Source organism: Vigna unguiculata, chromosome 7, assembly GCF_004118075.2.
Source record: "Vigna unguiculata cultivar IT97K-499-35 chromosome 7, ASM411807v1, whole genome shotgun sequence".
NCBI lineage: Eukaryota > Viridiplantae > Streptophyta > Magnoliopsida > Fabales > Fabaceae > Vigna > Vigna unguiculata.
Window position 1 is genome coordinate 3594759 of NC_040285.1, and position 24463 is coordinate 3619221.

At 28.2% G+C, this 24463-nt stretch overlaps 3 protein-coding genes across 3 annotated transcripts; 1 reads left to right on the forward strand and 2 right to left on the reverse strand.

Moving 5' to 3' along the window:
• Positions 1 to 562: 562 nt before the first annotated feature.
• On the reverse strand, positions 563 to 4766 carry LOC114190142 (probable F-box protein At5g04010). The gene is made up of 2 exons (XM_028078923.1): positions 4761 to 4766; positions 563 to 1515 (listed from the first exon to the last, which is right to left on the reverse strand). The coding sequence occupies exons 1-2, from the start codon at positions 4764 to 4766 to the stop codon at positions 613 to 615; spliced, it is 909 nt and encodes a 302-aa protein (XP_027934724.1). The 3' UTR covers positions 563 to 612.
• Positions 4767 to 10580: 5814 nt separating this feature from the next.
• LOC114192396 (gibberellin-regulated protein 13-like) lies at positions 10581 to 11543 on the forward strand. Its single transcript, XM_028082105.1, has 4 exons — positions 10581 to 10824; positions 10938 to 11018; positions 11106 to 11139; positions 11257 to 11543. Exons 1-4 carry the CDS (start codon positions 10756 to 10758, stop codon positions 11436 to 11438), a joined length of 366 nt encoding a protein of 121 aa, XP_027937906.1. The 5' UTR covers positions 10581 to 10755; the 3' UTR covers positions 11439 to 11543.
• A 5170-nt stretch (positions 11544 to 16713) lies between these two features.
• LOC114189682 lies at positions 16714 to 17388 on the reverse strand. Its single transcript, XM_028078317.1, has one exon. It carries the CDS (start codon positions 17127 to 17129, stop codon positions 16806 to 16808), a length of 324 nt encoding a protein of 107 aa, XP_027934118.1. The 5' UTR covers positions 17130 to 17388; the 3' UTR covers positions 16714 to 16805.
• Between the last annotated feature and the right edge of the window lie 7075 nt (positions 17389 to 24463).

Here is a 24463-nt window from a genome sequence, read left to right on the forward strand (position 1 = left end):
AGTTGTTATTTCATAAATTGTATTTATTAATGAATAAATAGTTTTTTACTTACTTATTCATTTTACATTTAAATAAATTGCAAGCAAAACGTACATGGTTAGTCACAAACTCCCGTGAACTTTTTAGACATATCATAAACTCTCTCGAACTCGAACTTTTTACAATTTAATACAAAGAAAAATTCTTACAATTTAGTTATAAACTTTATAGTTAAAAATTATGTATTTAGATTTCGTGATACCATCCCAAAAACCTGTGTAATAATACCCTAATCTTAACAATGCTTAACTTAAAAAGATTATATGACACTCTTAAAGGTTCAAATATTTTCTTTCCCAATTTAATCCTAATTTACTAATTTAATCCTGCAAACTTTTAACAATTTCATATAATACTTAAACTTATACGCCACAATAACTCCCTCTCTTTTTTTTTTAAGTGATTTAATCACAAATTATGTTAATGTTTGAGATGTCATAATTAGAGTTTAAAATAATATTTTAGTTTTTATCACAATACCCGACCTTTGGGATTTAAAAAATATATTTTTGACTATAGAGGTTGAAAAACTCAAAATCTCCTCAAAAAATATATACATATTATTGACAAATCTAAGTTACATTATTAATGAGAAGAAAATGTTGCAAATACCTAAGTCCATCTTCAACACTAACATACCTCCAATCAAGAACTCTCAAAATCCCCACACTCACTTCTTCCACCCTCACTCCACTCCCACCCTTCTCTTCACACATCCCCACTTTCAAATCCCCCACCAACGAACTCGCCACCGCGCCGGAGCAACACCCCGGCACCGGAAGCTCCTCCCAGAACCACCCCTCTCCGCCACCCACCAACCTCACCTTCCCCTCCCGCTCCACCATCGTGAAAACCCCTCCCCACCCCTTCAGCACCACGCTCCACGTCACCCTCATCACCTCCTCCTCTCCCTCCTTCAAAACGTTGCCACCGTCACACTCCACGCCAAACCGAAACACCCCCGCCACCTCCCTGCGCAGTTTATCACCGGCTCTCACGCCGGAAGCCACGACACCATGGCTGGTGGAGACGGAGACGGCGAAGACAAGGTCCTCGAGCGAGAGACTCGGCTTCGGGGGCCTCTGCCTGCGCCGTGCCGCAGCGGCGTGGCCCATCGCGAAAAGGCGGCGGTAGGCGACGGCGGAGGAAAGGGTGGCCAGAGAGGGGAAGTGGGCAGTCAAGACGGGCTTCCAAATGTGATCGGAGGACATGGAAGAGAACCATGACTTTGAGACGCATGAAGCTATGGTTAGGGTTTTGGGGTCAAGGTAGGTGGCTACGAGAATGAGAGCTTCCCATGGTGGTGGTGACATTCTCGTACTGTAACAAAACTTTGTTTCCGTTAAGGTTCGCTTGGGAGAGTTGTAGTGAGATGAAGATGATGATGATAACGATGGTGTGTCGTTTAAATTGTTTGGAAGCGGTTCAAACGAGGTGTGGAGGAGGCACGTGGACAAATGTTGTTCTTTGCATGGCTATGGAGTGCCACGTAAGATTGGATGGTGAAAGATGAAGTCTGGCTGTGTCAAAACACGTGCCTAGGTTTTTCATGAACACTCTCGGCACATTTCTACTTTGTTGTGAAATTAGATTGCAGAAGCACTTTATATAAGGGAAATAATAAGTTTTACTTTATATTTAAATGCGTCCAAATGTTATTCGTAATTAATATTCATTTCTTAGGATTGAGTGAATAATTCATTAATTAAACATGTCATTAATAGTAATATTTTACGCCCAAATTGGAGAAATAATGGGTATAATATAAAGCCACACTCGGTTTTTTTAATAATTTTTTAAAAAAAATTTGTATCAAGATTTTACATCACATATACATAAAAAAAAAAGGAACGAGTGAGCATTACTTTGATTTCTATGTTTTTTTTATCCTTATTGGAGAACAAGACATGGAGAACAAAGAACAAGAGTGAGTCTCGTTTTAAACTACATTTTAGTAAAAGGAAAATTTATGTTTTGGATTTATTTAAGCCATTTACGACTTCATTGTTTTTATAAATATTTTAAAAACTAAATTAGTTATTTAATGGACAGAGTTGTAAGTTGTTGAACGAATCAATGGATTAGTTCAATTGTGGACTATTAGAATTAGTGGATTAGTTGAATACTAGGAAGAAAATTATTAATTGGTGCTTCTTTTTGCACTCCATCAAATTTCTTCCTGCACCCATCACAGCCTTTCGGAATTTTTATCCGTAACGTAACCCGGAAAAGATTTTCCAAAATTAGTTTAGTGTTACGGAAAAAAATATCTGATTTGACGAGATGATTGGAGAAATTTGATGGGAGTGCAGGAAGAATGATCCTATTACCTTTATAAAAAACGTTTTGAAGTGTTTTCAGAAAACTTGTTCAGTTAAAATTTGGAAATAGTTGTTTGATGTTGCTAAAATAAGTTTATAAACTGTGTGTGTGTGTATTTTTTTAAGTTTTAAAATAATGGTATAGAAAGATAACTCAAGTAACAGATGAAGAATTTAGTTTTATATCTTTCTCATTTCAAATTAAGTTATGTCTAATTATTAATATTTTTAATTTATAAAGAGTTTTATTAATCATAAACAATTATAACTATCTTTATTATTTTTATTTAGTTGAATATATAAAAAATCTATTTAGCCCAAAAATCTTCACGAAGCCTGAAAATAATTAAAAAATAAAAATTAGATTAAGTAAATCTAAAATAATTAACATCCGAATTACTGGTCTAATAAAGTCTAATAAATGAATAATAGACAATTAAACACTAAATATCCATCAAGATTGATACATTAAAGTCAAGAATAAGAAAAAATAATGACTCATCACATCTAGTATTTGTGAATTAGATAATACATGTAACATTCCATTTAATTACTCAATTTTGTATGAGTGTGAGTGATTATTAGAGTTTAGAATACATTCCTTATATAGACATCTCTTGTATCAAGGCATAGACTAACCATACCATCATCAAGAATTTTTCTTCAAACACTTTTATCATCAACATTCCACATGTTATCTCAAAATAATTATCATCCCAAGTCTCAAGTTAAACACATTAAGTACAGGTCAAAAATAATGTCACATCATTCATGCATAGCTTCATACATCATATTTTTAACATTAACTCAGTTAATCACAAATTAAAATAAGGAATTAAAATTTTATAGAAATTTTCGCTACAACAATGAAGGTTTAATGTTCAACTTAATTAGAAGAATGAACTGTTCGGTTTAATTCATGGAATACGAAGCAGAGACTCCAGATTCAACCTTTGATTCACGGAAGGTTTTCAACTGAGTTAGAGAGGAAAAGAACAATGGCTCTGAAGGGAGTTAAGAGTTGAGAGAAAACAGAAGAGTAGAAAGCTAAAAAAATATTTAAATTTAGAAAACAAGTGTTAGAAGAATGAATTGTTCGGTTTAATTTATGGAATACAAAGCAGAGACTCCAGATTCAACATCTGATTCACGGAAGGTTTTCAACTAAGTTAGAGAGGAAAAGAACAATGGCTCTGAAGGGAGCTAAAAAAAATTTTAATTGAGAAAACAAGGGACTGGTTTGGACCATTTGCTAAAACTGGGCCCAAAATTTTAAAATTGAAAGTGGATTTTACTGTACACATCATATGCAAATAATTAAAATACTAGTATTAAGTGTCTATTAAAATTATCAATTTAGTATCTCTTACTAATTTTATATCCAAAAATTCATAAGTATAAACTTTTTTGTCATACTTATTATTTTTTTGGAAGGCTACAAATTTTAAAAGATAGAATTTGTAGGTACCAAAGTTTTATGGAAATAATAAGTCTGCTTTAGAGCAATAAAGAAATTGTAAGAACAAAGAGCAATAAACATTATCATCTTCTTTAGGTTTATGTGACCATACCAATCGTTTGATTTTTATTTTTATTTTTTAAAAAGCATACATACACATATTTAAAATTGAAATATTTCTCCTCTTTGTTAAATGAAAAGAGAGGAGTGGAGAGTGCAATTATGGCAGTGATGGAGCAACTGGTGTTAGTAATGGTAGCTCGGTTGTTGAAGTTAAAGTTATGTTTGAAAGGTTGATGGCTGGTCTATTTCTAACCCTTATCACTTGGTTCTTGACGAAGATGAAGGATTGTAAAAAAAGTAGGTTTTTACTTCTTGCACCCTACAATTTCTTTGTGCAGCTCCTCATATCTTGGAATGACAATTTTACTCTCCATAAAAGTAGTTTCAGAATTATATATTTATGAAACTTTCCGTAACAAGATTTTCGAAACAATTTTTTTAGAACGGTATGTGTAAAATAATATTTTCAAAACAGAATTTTCGGAATGCATGACATTTAATTTGGGATAAGTTTTTTGAAATACAATTTCCAAATATAATGCTTCCAAAATGACTTTTTTAGAACACTTCTGCATTAAATATATTCTGAAAAGAGATTTTTGAAACACAAAAAATGCGTTTTGAAAAAATTTTCCAAAACATTTTTTTTCCTGGAGACAGCAATGTCTAGTAGTGAAAGGTGTTTGAGTATTTTTATTGTATTATAGAAGTGCAATTAATAATTATGGGTGCTAAAAGCAATAGTTGAAAAAAAGTGGGATGGGGTTTCTCCCTGCACCCCAAACCATTTCTTCTGTACCCAAAATTTTACTTATTTCCAATTTTGCCCAAGTTAAAAGTTAAATGAAGAAAGAGAAAAAACAATAAAAAAAATTACCTGCATTGCATCGTTGCACCAGCCAACAAATCTGCTGCAGGCCTCTGCACCTCCAAAGAATCAAAGAATCTTTGACCTAAAAACACATTTAAATGCTTCTCTTTTTTTCACTTCCTCTTGTCTCATTCTTTGCCTCCTTCTTTCCTTTCATTTTTCCATTCACCCTTGACGTTGTTGTCTTCTGTGTGGAGAAGATCATCAAGCACCAACCAAAGAGTGGTCCGTGACGATGCTTCCAGCATTCAGAGACACCCTTTCCATGCAGTTAATCCACACACGTCTTCCAGTTAAGTTTTCTCAAATTTTTAATGTTTTTTCGTGAATGTTTTACGGTGATTGATGAACCTGTATCATATATATATATATATATATATATATATATATATATATATATATATATATATATATATATATATAGCATGATTCTGTGTCAAAACGGGGTTTTGAAAATTTTGTATGTTATGAAACGGATTATAAAAGCCGTTTCATGATTTTTAGAAACGGATTACAAAAGTCGTTTCTTGCATTGTTTATATGAAACAGATTACAGTATCCGTTTCATGTTTTTTATAAACGGAGTCCGAAAGTCGTTTCGTAGATATTGCGTTTTTTTATATGAAACGGATTACGCAATCCATTTCATTACTTCCAGAAACAGAATTTGAGATCCGTTTTGTAATTTTTTGTTGTTATTTCTAAAACGGATCACGTATTTCGTTTCTGAAAAAAAAATTTAAAATTTGTGAAACGGAATTCGAAATCCGTTTCAAAAAAGTATGAAACGGATCCCAAAAGTCGTTTCATAAAACAAAGACATGGAAACTTATGAAACGGATTTCAAAATCCGTTTCATACTTTTCTGAAACGGATTACGAATTTCGTTTCTGGAAAAAAAATTGCTAAACAGATTTTGAAATCCATTTCGCTTTTTCTTGAAATGTATCATGAAATCTTTTTCACAGAATAAAAAGGAAAAAAAAATACAAAACTGATATTATCATTCCAACCATTCAAATTAAATTCCAAAACATTCTGGAAGAGACTAACTTGCAGAGAAGATAAGAGGAGAGCTTTCCAAAAAAAAGAATGAATGAAACTGAACCTCGGGGAACACCTTCAAAGACAAAAAGAGAATGAAGCAGTGACAATGAGAAGAGAATAAACAAGAGAGCTTTCAAAAATAAAATTAATGAAACTGAACACACGAACCTCGGACCAGAATGAAGCAGAGAAAATTAAAATGACGGGACTAGGACCACACTTAGAATGGAACAAAGAAGAAACAAAGAGAAAGAAGGTATGGAATAATTTGGGGGTGCAGAGACAAACAAAATAATTGTCGTAGTAAATTTTATTTACTGCTCTTCCACCCATTTTCACCCTTCCACCCATTTTCACCCACTGCCACCTACAAATTAATTAGGGATAAAATGGTAAATTTGGGGATACTGAAGAAGTCTTAGAGGTGCAGGAAGAAGGAACCAAGTGGGATACCATTTATCTAAAAAAGACCCATATGTTTAAGGGCCTAGGACTTGAAAACCCAATAGTAAATAATTTGAGAGTTCTAATATAATTTTAGTAAGAGATAAAATTAGATTATTAAGTTTTATGGAGTACAAGAAGAAACTCTATTACATTATTATGAAGATGAACATAATAAAAAATAATTATTTTTCTCTATTTTTTTCATCACATCCTAATATATCATACATATATTTTTCACCACCTTGGTTTCATGTGTAGACTTGAGCTGTTCACAAAACATTTTTCAAATCAACATGAGGATATTGGGTGCAATCTGGTATCTTCCTACTTTTTAAGAATGCTTTGAAACAAATTTTGATGTGGTGGAGTGGGGATTTTGATACTATCCATTATCCAAAAGCATCCAAATTTGGGATAAAACCCTAATAAAATTGTCACATACAAACAAATGCTTCTTCACGAGAACAATCAAACACAACAAATTGAATAACTCCTCTTTTTGTGTTTGGTACGTCTCACTCTCTCTTCCACTTGTCCTATGTATAGGGAATTTTCGTATAGCAAAATTAAGAAATACTTATGCATAGAATGACCCAAATCTCATTATAACACTTGTTAATTAATCCACGATGGAACTCTTACACAACCGTACAAAACTGGCGTGTAAGATGAGGTTTGTATTTTATTTATATGTGATGAATTTTTTTTATCCGACACATTCTCTCATATTAAGATATATGCATCTCGTGCACGGAACTAGAAATGAGTAGTCCGTTAGCAGTCTGATAGCGGGTGGAATAAAATGTACAAAAAATTTTGAATGTTCAAAAAATCTTGCTAGGATAGAGTTTTTTTTTTTTTTAACTATGACCCTGATACCATGTTAGAAGTGAAGTTTTAACCCTTACTCAATCTCATAAAACCGACGTATAAAGTTGTAAGATGATATTTGCATCTCACTTATACATTATGAAATTGTTTTATCTCTGATTAACGTGGACTTCCAATTATTTGTTTTATCTTATTCTTTTTTAAAGAAAAGTGTATTTTTATCAATAATAGGAAATTGGGCGAACTTAAAGAAAAAGAAGAATATTGCATGAAAGGGTTCACGGGTATGGAGTGATTAGAAGGATTTGTAAAAGAGACAAGATAAAGCAATGGTGAGATGTTAGTGTATGGTGTTTCTTTCTTCTTCTATCGCTTTCTGTGTGCGTTATTAGTTACTCTCAATAACTATTCCCAACATGTGACTGCACATGTCAGAATCTATCATTCACATGCATCGCACATCAAAAATAATTTTCCTTCTCTAATCTATCTATCTCTCTTGCTTTCAATTTTCTAGTTTCATATAGTAAAATCCCCTCACTTAAAACTTTATGAAGATGATTTGTATTTTAAAAAACAACATTATTTTTGTGAAGATGATTTGCCATATAAAAGTTTGAATATTTATACAGGGTTAATATTTTTTATACTAAGATTTCATTAGTTTCTTATGGTTATTATGTAGTCTATAAACTACTTGATCTTGAGATCTAAAACTTGTAAAATAAAATAATTACAATCACTTAGAAAACAGTTGAAAATCTCTAATACTTGTTGAACATCTCTCTACCTTAAAAGATCTATTTTTTACTCTACAAAATAATCTTACAAAATCAGCATCTATTATATTTTATAATTCAACTAGATATCTAGTTAAAAACTAATGTAATATTTTATATTTTCTAATCTTAAAGTTGTGATTTTTAAATTTATCTCAACTTTGCTGAACCATCATTCATATATTTATATTTATCATGTAGTATAAATTTCATAGTAATATTTTTTCACTCTATATTTTAAAGGTGTCTAATCCTTCACTCTGGAACAAAATAATGAGAATAAAAAAATTATATATCAGTTCCAACAGTTCTTATGTCACATAATATTCCCTAACCATTGATTCTATAAGCTATAATAATATATAAATAATTCCAAAGTTTCTCTAACACATGTCTCTCTTTCAACCACCAACATATCCATTGTTCTAATTCAATTTCCTTCATGGGGGGACAGTAACATACAGTTGTAGAAGGGTTGAAAAACTTATATATATATATATATATATATATATATATATATATATATATATATATATATATATATTCTTAAGAATTCAAAATATTAGTACTATCCTATAGACTATAATTTCTTTTGATGAAAAAAGTACATTTTCAGAGTTTTTTGATATATTAATTAATATTTGACTATCTAACAAATTTGACTATCTTATTATTGGTATTGAGTTAGCTCCCATTCAAGCTTTGTAATTAAAAAAAAAAATCAACAAAAAAAGAAAGCAAATTTAAAATTGAATAATTTTTAATTAAAAATTTGAAATTGTAATTTTGAAACTAAATATTTTTTCTTTAAGGAAAATTTTAAATTTTTATTCATACTATATATTAACTCTTAAGTTATATTGTAAAATTAATTTTTTTTAAAACTAATTAAAAGTTAAAACATCAGTTTTTAGTCTAAAAGTGTTAGGTTACAAGTTGAAAATTAATACATTTAGTTAAAAACATTGATAAAATTAACAAAGGCTTATTGATGGGAAACTTCAATGACATATCTGTTAGAAATGTAAAACTTGTTTTTTTTTCTATTATATAAAAATTGGATATCAAGGTGAGTAGAAAATGGAAATTAACAAATAATCTTAATTAAATATGGAAATTAAATAAAAAAAACACAAGTAAATGAAGAGAATGAAAGCCAGATTAATTAAAGAAAAAAAAGTGATGAATTATCATTCCAATATATTGTTTTTCTTGTTTTTGTTTCTTTACAAAATTGTAGTTATCAAAACATCAAATATTGCACTAATTATATTAAAAAAAATTAGATACAGATATTACAGGTTTAGTCTTTGTCCTCGTGTAGACTAAAATTAATAAGCCAATAAAAATATAAATAAAAATGAGTTAAAAATATTCTTAAATTATTCAAACAACCAACCTGCACATAGAAACAAAGTTAGTTATGTAAATCAGGCAATAACCTTAATTAATTAAGCAATAAACTTGAAAAACAATCCTCCGTTATAGAAATTGGAACTAGATTGATAAAAGTGCATCACATGCAAAATTATTAATATTTTGTAATATATTTGATATTGTTATGCTAAGAAGCTCATATTTTACACATTGTGTAAATTTATGCTAAGTATTTTCTTTTTTTGCCATTTTAATAATTTATTTTATGCTAATATATTGATAATATATAGTATATAAATATAATTCATTTTTATTTTAATGTCAACAAATATAATATGTTAAATGTCATCAAATATATAAATACTTGCATTTAGTCTTTATAATTTTTTTCTCCAATTTTTAGAAACATGTTATATTAATATTTTTTATTTAAACTTAATACATATTAACAATTTTTTACCATTACAAAGTTAAGAGAAAAAAATGTTTATATTTTTGTTTCAAAATTTGAGGATTAATTTATCAATTTGAAAAATATAGGGATTACAAGTAACAAAGACAATCAGATGATCGTACATTCTACCATAATAGCGTAATAACATACTTACAATAAAAAAACCTTAAAAACCAAAAAAATCTAAAAATATTTTAGAAATTACTTGAAATAATAAATAATTGTTGTAGATATAAAATAAAAGTAAACATTTTTAAAAACTAAATAAAAAAATTGTAAATATTTTAAACAACAAAAAATTAAGCGAATTCGTAAAATTTTCAAATAATAAATAAATTTTAGTCTAAATTTAATAGATAATTCTGCGTCTTCGCCTCATCTCTAATAAAGAAAAATTTACCTTATTAATCACAAATATATATATATATATATATATATATATATTATAAATATTAATGTATCCAATTAAAATTATTACCTCGTCCATGATTCACACTGCAGTAAGTCCATGTTCTGTCACTTGCTATCCTAAAAACAAACAACATAACATCATCTGTTACGGCTATAAAACAAATGTAACATCAGTGACCAGAATAACGTAGTTAGTTTTACAAACTGTCATTAGTTATAAATTATAACATACACAAACTAAAATCTTCAATATTCACATATTAATTAAAGATTTTTACTGCAAATTAGATGAAAAATAGATACATTTATTTTTTTAAAATTAAGAAATTTAACAGAACATTCTAGTAACATTAACTGTGAGAGTAAACAATGGTAGGTATGAGTAGAGACAAATATTGAGCATATGATATTGAGAATGATAACGTGTTGTGATAAGAAACAGGAGGTGTGCGATGTTGTAGAATCTGCACTGGCAGTTTCTTCGCTATCTGAACCAATTGCCATCAACACTGTCCAACATTTCAGGTAAAAAAATGGACAAAGTCTTAACCGATTTCCCATATAAGTACCCAAACTCTACTCCATTTGGAAAAAACCACTCTTCACATAACACAACTTCCCTCTGTGTCTGAAGGAGTGTTCCAGTGATTCAGCAATGGCTACAAACCTAACCATCATTCTCTTCTGCCTGCTTCATATGCTTCTTCTTTTCAAGGAGACTCGTGTAAGATAACATGTTCAACGTCTACCTTAACTTAATTGCATGCATTCTTTTTTTCCACCAGACAAAATTATTATATATGTTTCTGTAGCATAAACTAACGTTGTCATCTTCAGGCTAAGATTCTTGTTGCTACCACTGAGTCTCCAACTCCGGCACCAGCACCCGCACCAGCACCAGCACCTCAGTCAAATAAGGTTAGGCTTTTCTTAGTAAAAGAAGCAAGCATGTTTTATTTTTACTTTCATGTGTTGATTTTGTCTTTGTTTTCTCGTGGGTCACAGCATGGCACCACCGAAGGCAGTCTTCAACCACAAGGTATGAATGAATCATGGATATATGGTAATTTGTATACAACATTTGGTAGTAAACAAATTGAATACAATGATTTTGATGTTAAGATTATAGAAATGGTTGATGAAATTGTTATTACAGATTGTGGTCCTCGTTGTGCGGATAGATGTTCGAACACACAGTACAAGAAGCCATGTCTGTTCTTCTGCCAGAAGTGTTGTGCGAAATGCCTGTGTGTGCCCCCTGGAACCTACGGCAACAAGGAGGTATGCCCCTGTTACAACAATTGGAAGACCAAAAGGGGAGGACCCAAATGCCCTTAAATCTTCAATCTTCAATCTTCAATCTTCACTCTAGTTTTATTCATTGCTGTTACTTCAATATCTCTTCTATTATATCATCACGGAATTTGGATTTCCTTGCTTTAATCGTGTTTGGCTATGCTCATTTTCATTCTTCGTCAACTGAGAAATCGGGGAAGTTTTTACTACGCAAACGCTTTTAGTTTTCCACTTAAGAAAAACTTTTAACAAGTTTACGGTGACGTGTTTAGATTAAATTCCGTTCTTTATTTGTGATTTTCATTTTACAATTAAAAGTTAAAATAAGAAATAGTGCTAACATTATATCCTCATATTTTTTCGGGAAGGGAATACAAATTAACTAATCTTGGACTTCAATATAGATTAATGTTACTCATTTTTACCTTCTTGTTTTAGTTTGAATTTTTTTTTTCCTTAATAAGTTTTAACTTTCTATATTTGGTTTGGTTTTTAATTCGGGTTGAGTTTTTCTTTTATACATGGGTTTTGGTGTGGTCTTATATTCTTTTGTTTTCATTTTAATAAATATCAGTAAACTTTGTCATGAACTTAAGTGAGATATAAAAGTTTATAGTAATTATTATAAGTTTATAAGAAAAAAAGAAAAAACCTTACATCGTCATAATCATACTATAGCTTAACACACTCCCTTTTATATATATATATATATATATATATATATATATATATATATATATATATATATATATAAACATAAAACGTATTATTCAAAATATCATATTTGGGATTTTAAAACATAAAACATGTAATCAACTGTGGTTGCTTAAATAAAGTATACTTGTTGATTGTTAATTTAAGTAATGTTATATCATAATGTGTTATTATGGTCAACACAATCATAATAAAATTGGGTGTTTCTCCCTACACCTTCAAAGAGTTTTACTGCACTTTCACGGACTATCATAAATGTCACACACCCAACACCTTTTAGCCTCCTTCCTCCACTTTCTCTTCATTAAAAGAGACGTTTAATCTCACACAATATTTGATCTTTAATAATTGTAACATATGTTTCTTAGAAGAAAAATTAACATTATAGTATGTAATTAAGTTTAAAGGAACATTTTATTCTCGATCTTTTTCTATTTAAATTTAAAATCCTGAGTAGTTTCTACACGTTCAATTCATTAGTGGAAAAGATTTCTTAACGATAGGTTAGAATCTATTGTTGTAAAAAAAAAAAAAATACAATGACAAAGTTGTAAATAAAATGAAGTTTTTGACGATAGTTCTATGAAAATCGTCCTTTAAAGTCGAAAATCAATGAAAATAATAATTGTAGGAGGTAGAGGTGATCATGTATTGAATTTTTAATGATCCAATCCACATCCATTTTGAATCCAAATAATTGGATTAAATTTTTGATCCAAATCTATTTTTTCAAAAAAAGTAGATTGAATTTTTTAAAAATCCAGATCCAAATATTTAGATCAAGTTTCAATCGCGATCGACTCTACTGAATACGACCAAATTCAGGCCAGGTCCAACTCAATCAAATTTTGATTGAGGCCAACACGATCGAATTTTGACCGGAGCCGACTCGACTGAATTCGGCCGAATTTTGGTCGTGGCCGACTCAGTTGAATACGGCCAAATTTCGATCGTGACCGACTCATTTGAATACGGCCAAATTTCATCCTAGGTTGTCTCAGCCAAATACGACCAAATTTGGGCTAGAGTCGACTCGGTCAAATCTTTGGGCCAGAGTCGACTCGGCCAAATCCAATCGGGGCCAACTCCATTGAATTCGACCGAATTTTGACTGGAGCCAACTAGGCTAAATACAACCAAATTTTGGTCGCAGTTGTCTTGGCCGAATATGGTCAAATTTTGTATAGGTCGGCTCAGCACAATGCAGTCAAATTTGGGTAGGGGTGAACTCAACCGAATACTTCCAAATTTTTTCCAGGACCAGTTGGGCCAAATTTTGATCGGGACCGACTTGACAAAATTTTGCCTAATTCAGCCAAATTTTGTATAGGGACACGCCAACTCAATCAAATACGACTAAATTTGGCCTAGTCCGTCTTAACCTTTAGCATAACCTAACCAAAAATATAAACTGAAAATTTGGATTGAATATTTTGGATTATCCATTTTGAAAATCTAGATTTAGAGTATGGATATATAATCCATAAAATATATAAAATGTAGATTAGATTGATATCCAGATCCAATAAAATGGATTTTAAATGGATTGGATTTTTAATAGAATGGATATTAAATGAATTGGATCATAGAAAAAATGGATTGGATCAGAAAAATTGGATTTTTTGTCCATCCTTAGTAGTAGGATAATAATTGTTAAAAGCTCTTAAAAGTCGAAAATAAGAAAGAGACAATACCGGTTGGGTGGAGAACCATCGTCAAAAGTAAAAAAAAAAAAAAAACAACGACGATTGGATGAGACTTGTGATGTGTCAAAACGAGTCAAATTGACTCGTTTGCCATCTCTAGTCAAAATGTATCAAAGTTTGGAATACACACAAATTTTAGTTTCGCTTTAAAATCTAATGACAAAAAGCATATTCAACTTTATATTTATTTTATCATTTAATTGTTGAGGGGTGTGACTTGAGTAATGGTTGGAATGAGTAACTACAAATGATCGATTATCTGGTTATGTAATTCCAAAGAATAATTACAACTGATATTATACGGAGAATGTTGATCAATGTCACTAGGACACTGTTTAATGAATAATAAATGTGCATTGATTTTATCATTTTTATATTAAAAGTTGGAATAATTAATTTTATTAATTAAAATAATATAAATGCATATAAGTAATTTTATAAAGACAAAAATATCCTTTAAAATCTCTAAGTAATAAAAATAAACATTTTAAAAACTCAATTAAATCTCAAATTGATATTTTAATTTTATTTATTTTTTGTAAATTTTTTACATGTTTAATATTATTTTTTGTAGATTTTTTGTTAATTTAAACTTTTTTATATTTATTATATTTTAATTTTTAATAACATTTAAATATTGTTATTTTATTATTTTTTAACTTTTATTGATAAATGATAAATAAATTATTATAACAACTTTACAATATTTATTGGTATTCTTATCTTTTAAATAAGATATAATTGTATTAATTGTGATTATGTTAGATTTCGATTAATATTATAATTAACTATGAATTTTTGTAAATTTTTATGTGTATTAATTATTCTTGACCATTATTTTTGGTATACAAATTAATATTATATTAAAAAGGAAAACGCACATGCATGTTAAATGCAATTAATTGCACTAATATAATAAATAATAGTGAGACTTCTTAATATGGATGAATGTTTTCATCCTTCCTGTTATTATATATATATATATATATATATATATATATATATATATATATATATATTTGTTTATTAAAAAAATTTAACTAAGTTTGTAAACTAATTTTCTCTTTAGTATAAAGTAAAGAAGTAAAGAAAATAAAAAACAAAATAAATAAAGAAATGAAAAATAATTAGAGAGAGAAAGAATAAATATATTTTATTTTATTTATTATTATTTTAATTGGTCACCGTTAATATAATTATTAAAATAAAAATAGTTCGAATAATCAATTAGGTTAGGGTACTGATTATCATAATCAATTTAAGAAGATAAGTGTAATTTTTTCTATAAGTGGTTTTTTTTTTGGTAAACCTCATAATTGATATGATGACCAATAAACTGTTAAAATTGAGTTGATTATTAAATCGAAGGTGAAAGGGTGGAATTAGCCATAGTTATTAGCCTTTTTCTTCCAGGATTGGTGCAGTTAGAAGTTATGAGGTGCAGTAAGAAAAAGTCTAATTATAAGTTGGAACTATTGGTCTCATAACAAGAGCACAATTCTCATAATCCTAGACATTCTGTTTCCCTAAGGAGAACTACTTTGGAATAGTATTTTGTTCATTCTCTTCGAATTAATTTAATTTTTAGTATTAGAAATTATAATGAATATTGGTACAGTTAATTAATTTAATTTTTAATATCAGAAATTCGAATTATTAAATTAGTCTTTGAAATTTGAATTATTAGTCTTTTTAATGACTAATAGTCTTTAAAATTTAATCAACTTCAAATTCTAATATTCAAATATAATTTTAAAATAAGTTATATTATTTTACTCTGCAGAAAATAATATTAACTTTTTTCAAACATTTGAATCAGATTGGTGATTTAACTTAAACGCTTTCAATCTATAACCTATCATTTAAATTTTAATTAGGCACTAAATTGAAAGAAAACTAAAGACTTAAAATCAAATTTTAAAATTGTTGAAAAATATTTTTTCGTTATCATCATTTAAACCATAATTTCTGTTACATTTATTTTAATTTTAAATGTTGATATAATTCGAATCATAAAAAAATATATAAATGAACTAAATTTTTAATAATTTGAAATAAAATATATATTTAAATCTTCAAATATATCTTTAAATTCCAGATAAAAGATATATATTTGAGTATGATTCAAAATATAAGCCGTTAAAATTTGAATAAATTAATTTCAAAATTCGAAATAAAAGACATATTTAAATAAGTTTTTTCCTTTAAGTTTATTGATAAACCAAATTTCACTCAGACAAATTATAAATACAAATTAAAGAAATTATTTAGTTAATTTATAGATAAATCATGAGAAAATTATTTTATGTAGCTAAAAATAAATATATATTTTCTATATATACTATTTATTAAAGTTTTCACATTAATTAAAAATAATATTAAATTATATTATATAAGTGAGATAAATCTTATAGTCATGAAAATCTATTTTAACCGAGATTTAAGTTGAATTTATAAGATTTAAGTTAGAGTTAAATTTAATAATATCCTATAACATATTAATCAAATTATATTATATAAATAAATATAAATTTAATTATTGTAGCATATTTTGTAAAATTAAAATAAATTTTAAATATATTTTTAGTCCTTAAATTTTAATTTGAAATTAAAATTTATCTATAGATTTTAAAAATGAATGATCATAATTTTTTAATCTAATTAGATTATATTTTTTGATAGGATAAGCAGTATTTTAAATTCACATTTTAGTTGTTTACGTTATTTAATAAATTCTAACTTAAATTTCATATAATTTTCAAAATCCATGCTAAAAAATTAACACTTCTAAATTAGAAAAACTATATTTATTTATTTTAAAATTTGAAAAGTAAAATATACCAAAATTTTGACAAATTTCAATATTACATCAATGAAACTTGATGACTAAAATCATATCTATCCATTAAAATAATATAAGAAAATGTATGAATATCTATCTTAGCATGGTTGAATAGGTGATTGAAGTGCTACAAATTTGACTAACATTCTAATAGGAAGCATCACTCTCATCTTCTTCAGTCAAGCAAATGGCCCAAGAACGTGGCTTCATGGCGTGTGTGGACACTTTCTTCACAAACAGAGGTTGCCCTTTTGGTTTTGAAAGATGAGCATGGCTCTGAGATGGAACAATGACCATGTGCTTTTTATGTTCTGTCTTCTTCTTCTTCTTCTTCTCTTCTTCTGCAGTTTGCAAAGGAAGCACCACCGTCGTTGGCTTGCCAGAAGCAGGTTCCACAGCTGCAGCAGAAAACTGTGGACGAGGGTAGAACAAATCCGTTGGAAAAAAGTTGTACTGTTGGAATCCTGCCATGGATGTTTTTGATGTCTTCGATGATCACAGAAACGAGGATGAACGAAGGAGAAAGAAAACTGTTCTTCACAAAACTGAGAACTGAGAAGAGAGAGTCAAAAGCATTGGTTCATGTGAATGTTGTATTTGGATATATATAGAAAAGGGTTGAAGGGTGGTAGGGTTTATAGATTGTTATCTTTTTAATAGATTACACTTACAGATATCAAATTTCTTTTCATGATATTAGATTTTGGATTGTGTAATATCTTTTTAGTGAAACCTGTTTAATCTTTTTTTTTCCTCTTTTTTATAGTTTTGAATATTTCATTTTTGGTTTATAAAATCAAATTAGTTCTTCTGTGACGTGATGATTTGTATTCTGTAAACATTTATACAAAATCAATTTAGTTTTAAGATATCGAGTCCTCACTATCTTAATTTATTTTTATAAAAATTTGAAATTAAAGTTAATTAATTTAAAATAATTTAAGAGTGTGCAGTTTTTAGTATTTTAGTATTTTTTTTTATTTTGTTTAATGCTTTCTAGAAAGAAATATCTATCTATCTATATATAAATATCTATACATTATAAAATTTTATCTTATGTAATTTACTTTATCTATATATCATTAATGAAGAGAATAATTTCTTTTGATGTATTTCATTTTGTTGATTTTACTCCTTAAATAATAATCTTCTTAAATCTTTTTTTCTATCTTTTAAGTAACTATTTATTTAAAAAAAATTTAAATTAAAATAATCTTATCATTTTTTTAAGTGACTATTTATTTAAATTAAAATATTTTTTAAAATTAAATCAATTCTTTAGAATAAAAAAAAATATACATATGCGGATAACATGTATATATTATATTAGAAAATAAAATAATTACTATATATTATATTGATGTTATGTTGTAAAAATAATTTGATATTTGTGATTAAATAATTCAGACACAATTATGGTTGCTAATTGTAACTGAATAATTCGTAAAAAGTGATTAAACATGGAATTAATAACCAAAAGACTATTTAAGCAAATTAAATTGAATTATAATATATATATATATATATATATATATATATATATATATATATAAAATTAAAGTACAATAATAACTTCTATAAATTAAAAAGATAAATTCAAACTTAACTAAACTACTTAAACTATTTTTTTAGTTCTGCTAATTATATATTATCTTTTTATGTAAAACAGTTTTTGAAAAAAATAAAGCAATTTAATCATTTAATTTACATTCTTATTTACTAGTAGAAAGATATGTACCTCGTATTTGCATATCTAAATTTTTATTACACTAAAATAATAAAATTTCGAGAGAATAAATAATTTAAGAAAAAAAAAATCATGTGGTGGTTATTTGTTAAAGGATAGAATTGTTTAATTAAAAAACATACCAAAATAGTTATGAAAAAATGTATCCTTTATGTAACAGTAGAGAATAAAACTTATACTTTAACAAATGACTAATAAAATTTATCGCTTTATTCTCAACTCAAATTTATATATGAATTCATTTATTAACAATATATCTAATCGCCATTTTTTTATATACAAGTATAAGTTTATTGCATTATTATAAGTTGTCATAGCCTATTATATGAAATGAAACATAAACCTAAATATGAAAGATAAACTTTTGAATAATAGCCCATGTTTTGTAAAGTGTATATAGGTTTGATCAGATCTCTCATATTTTATATTATTTTAATAAATTTATATTACTTTAATAAATTTTGTATGTAATAACAAATTATTTATAAATTTTGGAATGTTAAATTTTGGATTACAGGATTATATAAGATATTATCATTATTGATGTAATTATTTATTTATTAAAATAAAAGTTTAATACGAAAACATTTTCATTATATAATACCTAAAACTTATATTTAATTGTACTCATAAAAAAAGAACTTAAAAGAACCGGTGACTCTAAGAACAAGTAGTGAATGATTATAGAAAAAAAGTTTTTTTTTAACTCTCATAATAATTTAAGAAGTGCGTTGAACTATTATTTTAATAATTTAGTTTCTTAAAAAAGAAGTAAAATGTAGTTAAGTGTATTTTCTTAAAAAAAGTGGTTTAATTTAATTTAATTTAATGAACTATTTTTAGTTCAATTTATTTCTTGGGCCCAGTGTATGAGGATCTAAAATTGGCCCAAATATGAAACCGTAATATTCGGAAACATGAAATAATGCGTATTTTTGTGTAAGAAAAATAATCAACACTTGTAATTTTCCACTAAATCAATATAATTTATTAAGTTCATTAAAACTCACTCTTAATTATTATTTAACATACAATTATCTTTTATCGCATTTAATTAGGAGTATAATAGTTTAGTTAAGTTTTAGTCTTTACAATAGAAAGTTCTTCGGCCCAAGAACTAAAAGCCCAATAATAAATGATCCCAATTCACACATGAAAATGGAAATATAGATTTCATAAAGATAAACGGAAAATCACTCATGAAAAACTCAATAATAAATTATCCAAATTCACATTTTTATTCTTTAACACTAAGTAAGTCATAATGGGTAATTTTGGAACTCATCTTGATCAAAACAAAAGACACTGACATTTACAAATTGCATATGCTTGTATAAAAGCTTCTTAATTTTGACTTCAATTAAAACCTAAAATTTTGAATAAAAAGGGAAAGTTAGGATTAAATTATCCAAGAGAAAGACAAATATTACATAAAAGTTCAATAATAAGGATCATGAATTGACATTTGTTCTCATTAAATCCTATTTATTGTAACACAAATATCTTTAAATTAAAATGTAAATAATGGATTTCAAAATTTAGATCTCAATACCTAATCTTTTACGAAATTGAAAAGACCCTACTAGTGTGGATTGCGTACATTGTTTTTCTAGATGAAACATTCAATCATACAAAATATAGACATGATTTAAAAATTAAATTATTAAACTATAATAATAATTTGACAATTTTATTTTTTCCAATTTTGTCATTTTATTTTACTGTAACAACATTCATGTAATATAGAATCATGAGTTTTAAATTCTAAATTTGTTTGCTTATTGTGTATAAATACTTCAATTATAACTAAAAGTATAATCTCAACCTCGATTATAATGAGAGAAAAAATCTCATGGCAAATTTATTTACAAAAGAAAACTTAAACCAACATTTTTATTTAATAAAACTTTTTCAAATTCTATATATCATTTATATCTTTAAGCTCCAATGAGAATAAATAACACATCATTCAACATAATAACACTAATTGATAATTGAAGTCACAATTTTATTTTAAGATCTAGCATACATCATCACCATCGTCATCATATAAAAGTCAATAACACCAATGAAATTACCTTTTAGATCTCTAGAGTTTCAGCGAAAGATCCAATGCATCACCATTAACAACATTAGCCTGATTGAAATGACCATTGTTGAGGTTGAAATGACCATTGTTGAGGATTGGTTTCTCCAACAATTTGATGAATGGTTTTGTTCCATCAATTGGTGAAACTTCCATTGTAAGATTTTCTTGAGCCAAATGAGTCTCAATGTGGACTATGAGTGCTCGGAGGTTTGGGAGCACATAGTTGCACACTCGACATTCAACTGGATTTTCATTTGGAAAGTTCATATTGTTGTTTGACATGATTTGAAACAAAAATAAACTCAAAACAAACATTACTTGAAACACTCAAATGGAATTTATATCATAAAATATTTACACACATTGAATGTTCACACATTAACAATTAAATTAAATAGATAATATTTATTAAGATTATTTATGACATTAATTTTTATTTTATACATTAAATGTACGCGGTCGAAATATAAAAATGTAACTGACATAATAAATGAATATATTTATTTTATAAGAGTGGAGAAGGTACTTTAAGAGAAACTTCAGGGAAAGATACCACTTTTAATACATCTACATATTTAGTTTTGCTAACTCAAACTAGGGGTGTTTATGAGTTAGTTTAGACCAATTTAGATTTAAAACAAATGACTGGACCAAACTGTTTAAGAATCATTGGTTTAGATAGGGTTTGATTTAGAAATGAAAATTCAGGCTAGCCCGTTCCATTTTGGCTTGCCTATATGTAGTTTGCAAAAGACAGGGTAGGACATACCAACTGGTATAAAAATTGTAGACTAGTTTTGTTGCTATGTTCCATGTAATGGTTAGCCCGCATCGCTATTGTGACACCCATTTACATCTCTATGACACCTTCACAATCCCCTTCCCCTATCATACTTGGAGTCACACTATCCATATCCCTAATTTTTAAGCCACATAGATAATTTTCATCCCTATCCCTTTCTGAAGACCACTCACCAACACTAGTCTCCCCAGATCTTGCAATTCCATCACCAACTAAAGTTGATGTTGATTTAGTAGTCAAAGTTGATAGGACTCTCTATGATCGACCTATGATTGAACCTTATAGTTAAGGAAAACAATTCATTTAAATTTTGATAATTCTTTGTATGTTAATATATACCGATGATCACTTCATTCTCCCATAAATTTGAATGACTTTTCTTTGTATTTAGGTTTTTTCCATCTAGGTTACTTTCCGAACTATCAAAAAGTGTATTAATCAATAAATTCTTGAGTTTTAGACAATATTATGCTTTTATCCAATAAAGAGAAATAGTAAAAACATTTCAATTTAATTTTTTCTTTTGTAAATACATGATTTTGTTAACTTAGATCATATTCTATATTAAATCATATTCTTTCGAATGAAGATTTAGTTGAGAACTGAGCATGAAGATCAAATAAATCAAAATTGCAACACCAAAACACTTCACAAACTATATTTGAGATATTTAAAAATGCCAGACTTGTGGGAGAAGTACTGAAATAAATTGATAATGATGCTTGAAATAGGTTATTGATAATTGAAATTCACCACATATATTATAACAATGTTACCGACAAACTTTATATTTCTATTATTATAATTTGTCAATAATGATTGTACTAACAAATTGTACTAACAAATGTTTATCTATCATATTATCAATTTATATAAACTAGATATAGTGTGTTTTTCCTTAAAGTCACAAAAGATTAGCAAATTAATTTTTCATATTTTATACATAAAATCATTGAATAATATATATACTCAATTATACTATAAAGAAAAAATAAAACATATTTATATCTTATATTTAAAAACTATAATTAATTTATTTATGTGTAAAATTAATTAGTATTAATGTTTTGGCAATAATAGTTGTGTATTGTAAACCAAAAGAAGACCTTAAAAATATGTAATTATGAAAATAATAAATATTATACTTCCCAGATAAGGTAGAAGGTAAATTTCTTTATTGTAACACGATGGTATCCATTAAAGAAATAATTTAATAGTTGAATATTTTATGATAGATTTAATTATATACTATATTTATCATAGGGGTAGCAATGTGGGTCGGTCTGACTCGTTTCGATTGTCCCACAGTTGGCCTACAAAATAGGGGTCGAGTTGGCCCACCCTACTTTAAAAATGTGAGTTGAAAATCATGTCCTATCCCACATAGGTTTTGGCTAGTGTTAGAATTGATGCTCCAATATTTCACAACCAAGAGGGGGGTGAATTGGTATTAACAAATTTTGCCCAGTTTTAGCACTTTTGAAATTGTTTTGATAAAAACCTTTGCTTTTGAATCAATTGAAATAGTATGGTTTGATGCTTAATGTATGGAGCATTTATACTATGACAAGATATAGAGAGAAAGAGATAAAGCACACTGAATTTTTATACTGGTTCGATTCTTAAGAATCTACATCCAGTTCATCTAGCAAACCACAGTTAGAGATATTCACTATATCACAAGAATTTCAAGATTTACAAATACACTTGATAAATCTAAATTATAAGATAAAGGAACACACACACAAGGCATCCACACACTTGCACAACCACACAACAGCAAGGCTATTACACACACTTGCTTTAATAACCAAAAACAGCAAGGCTATCACACACACTTGCTTTAACCAGAAAATAGTAAATCAGAGAGTTTCAAACTATATTTAGAACACAAGAACACAACCTAAAGATTAGATTGAGTACACCTTTTCCAAGTTTGAATTTTCTTCTTCTTGCCAAGCCAAATTTGATGTGTCTTGATGAAATTCTCAAGAAGATCTTCCAAGATAGCTCCAAGAACCTGTTCCACACTTTTCTTTCTTTCTTTTGATTGCACAACCTCTTTTAACAGCAGGTGCAGAGTCCGTTTTATAAAACCAGTTGCTGTCAGCACGAGCCTAATCGACTACATTAGTTGGCTAGTCGACTATCGGGGCAACAAATTAACAGATTCAGGATTTTACACACATAGTCGACTACATTAGTTGGCTAGTCGACTATCGGGGCAACAGATTAACAGATTCAGGATTTTATACACATGTCATGTTAACCATCGTCATGCTATGTCATGTTAACCATTGTCATGCTATTATGGACATCATCAAAAACATTTCAAATACATTTAATCAATTTAGTTAGTGGGCCTGCGAGACGATTCACTTTTTTGTTTATATTTTGTATGAATATGCATTTTAGGGTTGTCAAATTGGGGATAATGACGACAAAAGGTCTAATTTTCTATAGTCTTATGCTCTGCGACTTTGGTGGATTGATTGGAAGTCTGGATAATCTTGGGCAGGTGATCCTTCACTGTTCACCAATTCCTACTTCCCAGGTTCCTATATTTTTCCACCCCATAATCGAAAACCTCGAGAATCTGATAAGTCCAATATGAGGTAATTTTGAGATGAATTTGACACTCTCTTGTTTTAATTTTAATGAATTTCTATATAAATCACCCCAATTTAGTCTATTTTGCAGTTTCAAATACCAACATAGAGTCAAAGTGGAAAAAAATAAAGAAAATGGATGAATTTCAAGCAATTTTGGGCAAAACTGACATTAGTGCTTCTGAGCGGTAGAGTTGAGGCTTGAACCTCAAACATTAGTAAACCCATTGTAAAAGGAAACCTCAAACATTGAACTTAAGGCTAAGCCATGAAGACTCCTTCTTTAGAAAGTTATCTCAGGAGCTGCAACACCAAAGCATAAGGCTTGAGCCACAAAGGAAACCCACCTATGAAAGAAACCACTACAATTGGAGCCACATGTGCGCTGCTGAGCATTTCCCTGGACAATTTATAAAAGAAGAGTTGCACCCTAGTTTAGAAAAATTTTTTGTGAGGGTTCTTTGAAATACTCTTAGACAGTTTCTATAGACACTTTCCCCTATACTTAGTAAACATTATTTGAGGGTAAAAGAAGGGATGACTCTTCCATGTATTGTA